This window comes from Haplochromis burtoni, unplaced genomic scaffold, assembly GCF_018398535.1.
Source record: "Haplochromis burtoni strain Fernald_Lab_line unplaced genomic scaffold, NCSU_Asbu1 Contig_1068, whole genome shotgun sequence".
In the NCBI taxonomy this organism is placed as follows: Eukaryota; Metazoa; Chordata; class Actinopteri; order Cichliformes; family Cichlidae; genus Haplochromis; species Haplochromis burtoni.
Window position 1 is genome coordinate 42,313 of NW_024583429.1, and position 2,048 is coordinate 44,360.

General features: G+C 42.2%; 1 protein-coding gene across 1 annotated transcript in view; it reads left to right on the forward strand.

Moving 5' to 3' along the window:
- Window positions 1–1,039: 1,039 nt before the first annotated feature.
- LOC102297318 (tripartite motif-containing protein 16) overlaps window positions 1,040–2,048 on the forward strand; it is a 2,324-nt gene continuing 1,315 nt past the window's right edge. The window contains exon 1 of the mRNA XM_042216473.1: window positions 1,040–2,048. Coding sequence (XP_042072407.1) covers window positions 1,070–2,048 — 979 coding nt within the window. The 5' untranslated portion in view covers window positions 1,040–1,069.

Here is a 2,048-nt window from a genome sequence, read left to right on the forward strand (position 1 = left end):
AACATCTGCTCTCGTCATGATGAGGTGATGAAGATTTTCTGTCGTACTGATCAGCAGAGTATCTGTTATCTCTGCACAATGGATGAACATAAAGGCCATGAAACAGTCCCAGCACTCAGTGAGTCTACACACTCATCCAACATCAATATTCGTCCTCTATGTTAATACTTTGGTTCCACAGAAGAGGGGCCTGAAAACTGAAGGCTCTCCCTCTCATTCTACTTTTAAATACCCTAGTTCTGCTGTTGAAGAAGTTGTGAGAATAACTAAATCCCAAACTCACAATATGGTAGAGAGTAAAAGGTCATGAAAGGTTTTATACTGACAAATTCACAGGAATATATGCTGACACTGAGCAAGACTGAGCAGACACCATCTAAAACACATTGAGGTTTAATTCAGCATTAAACTCAAGCAAGCAAAGCTCAAAGCAAGGCACAAGACAAAAGTAAAACAGATAATTAAATAACTTAAACAGAGAGACATGAAACATGAAAATCAATAGGAAACATTAATGACCTAATTCACAAAGAAACAGAGTTGAAAAACCAACACTATAACAGAAAATCACTTTAATAGTCATTCAAACTCATTGAACTCCAAACTGTAACTACAAGTCAAACACAACAAGGATTTAAATTCAAGATACTGGAATGACAACAAAATCAAAACAGTCAGAAATCTATCTGAACAATAATCAGAAACTAAAAACACTGTGACAAAAGAAACTGAAATTCAGCAACTCAGTTTAAAACCAGGGATCATGACAAAGTGTCCAATAAGGTGAGGTTTTTGTTTCTCTGTTTTTTGATAGACTGTTAACTCCATTTTTTGACTTTGAAAAAAACAATTTCAGAAGAAAAACGTCCAAAAATCATTTGAAACACAGCTGATTACAAAACAAAATAAAAATGTAAAAATGAAAAAGGAGTTGTTTCAAAAGAGAGTCTTCAAGAAAAATTTACCCCCCCCCGCACACACACACACACACTCAAAAACTCTGTTAATTATGCTCTGTACAGAAAAGGGTATGAGAAACTGAAACCGTCACTGTTACTGGCACAGAGAAATGGCACAGAAAGGAGTTCAGCTGGATCGAGAAACCTTCTCTTGTTCGATCTGTTTGGATCTACTGAAGGATCCGGTGACTACAGCCTGTGGACACAGCTACTGCAGGAACTGTATTAAATCTCACTTTGATGAAGAGGACAGGAAGGGAATCCACAGCTGCCCTCAGTGCAGGAAGACTTTCACACCGAGGCCTGTCCTGGAGAAAAACACCATGTTAGCAGCTTTAGTGGAGCAGCTGAAGAAGACTGGACTCCAAGCTGCTCCAGCTGATCACTGCTATGCTGGACCTGAAGATGTGGCCTGTGATGTCTGCACTGGGAGGAAGCTGAAAGCCATCAAGTCCTGTTTATCTTGTCCAGCCTCTTACTGTGAGAAACACCTCCAACCTCACTATGATGCAGCTCCATTAAAGAAACACAAGCTGGTGGCCCCCTCCAAGAAGCTCCAGGACAACATCTGCTCTCGTCATGATGAGGTGATGAAGATTTTCTGTCGTACTGATCAGCAGAGTATCTGTTATCTCTGCACAATGGATGAACATAAAGGCCATGAAACAGTCCCAGCTGCAGCAGAAAGGACTGAGAAGCAGAAGGAGCTCGAGGTGAGACGACTAAACATCCAGCAGAGAATCCAGGAGCGAGAGAAAGATGTGAAGCTGCTTCAACAGGAGGTGGAGGCCATCAATGGCTCTGCTGATAAAGCAGTGGAGGACAGTGAGAAGATGTTCACTGAGCTGATCCGTCTCCTCCAGAAAAGAAGCTCTGATGTGAAGCAGCAGGTCAGATCCCAGCAGGAAACTGAAGTGAGTCGAGTCAAAGAGCTTCAGGAGAAGCTGGAGCAGGAGATCGCTGAGCTGAAGAGGAAAGACGGCGAGCTGGAGCAGCTCTCACACACAGAGGATCACAACCAGTTTCTACACAACTACCCCTCACTGTCAGCACTCAGTGAGTCTACACACTCATCCAGCATCAATATTC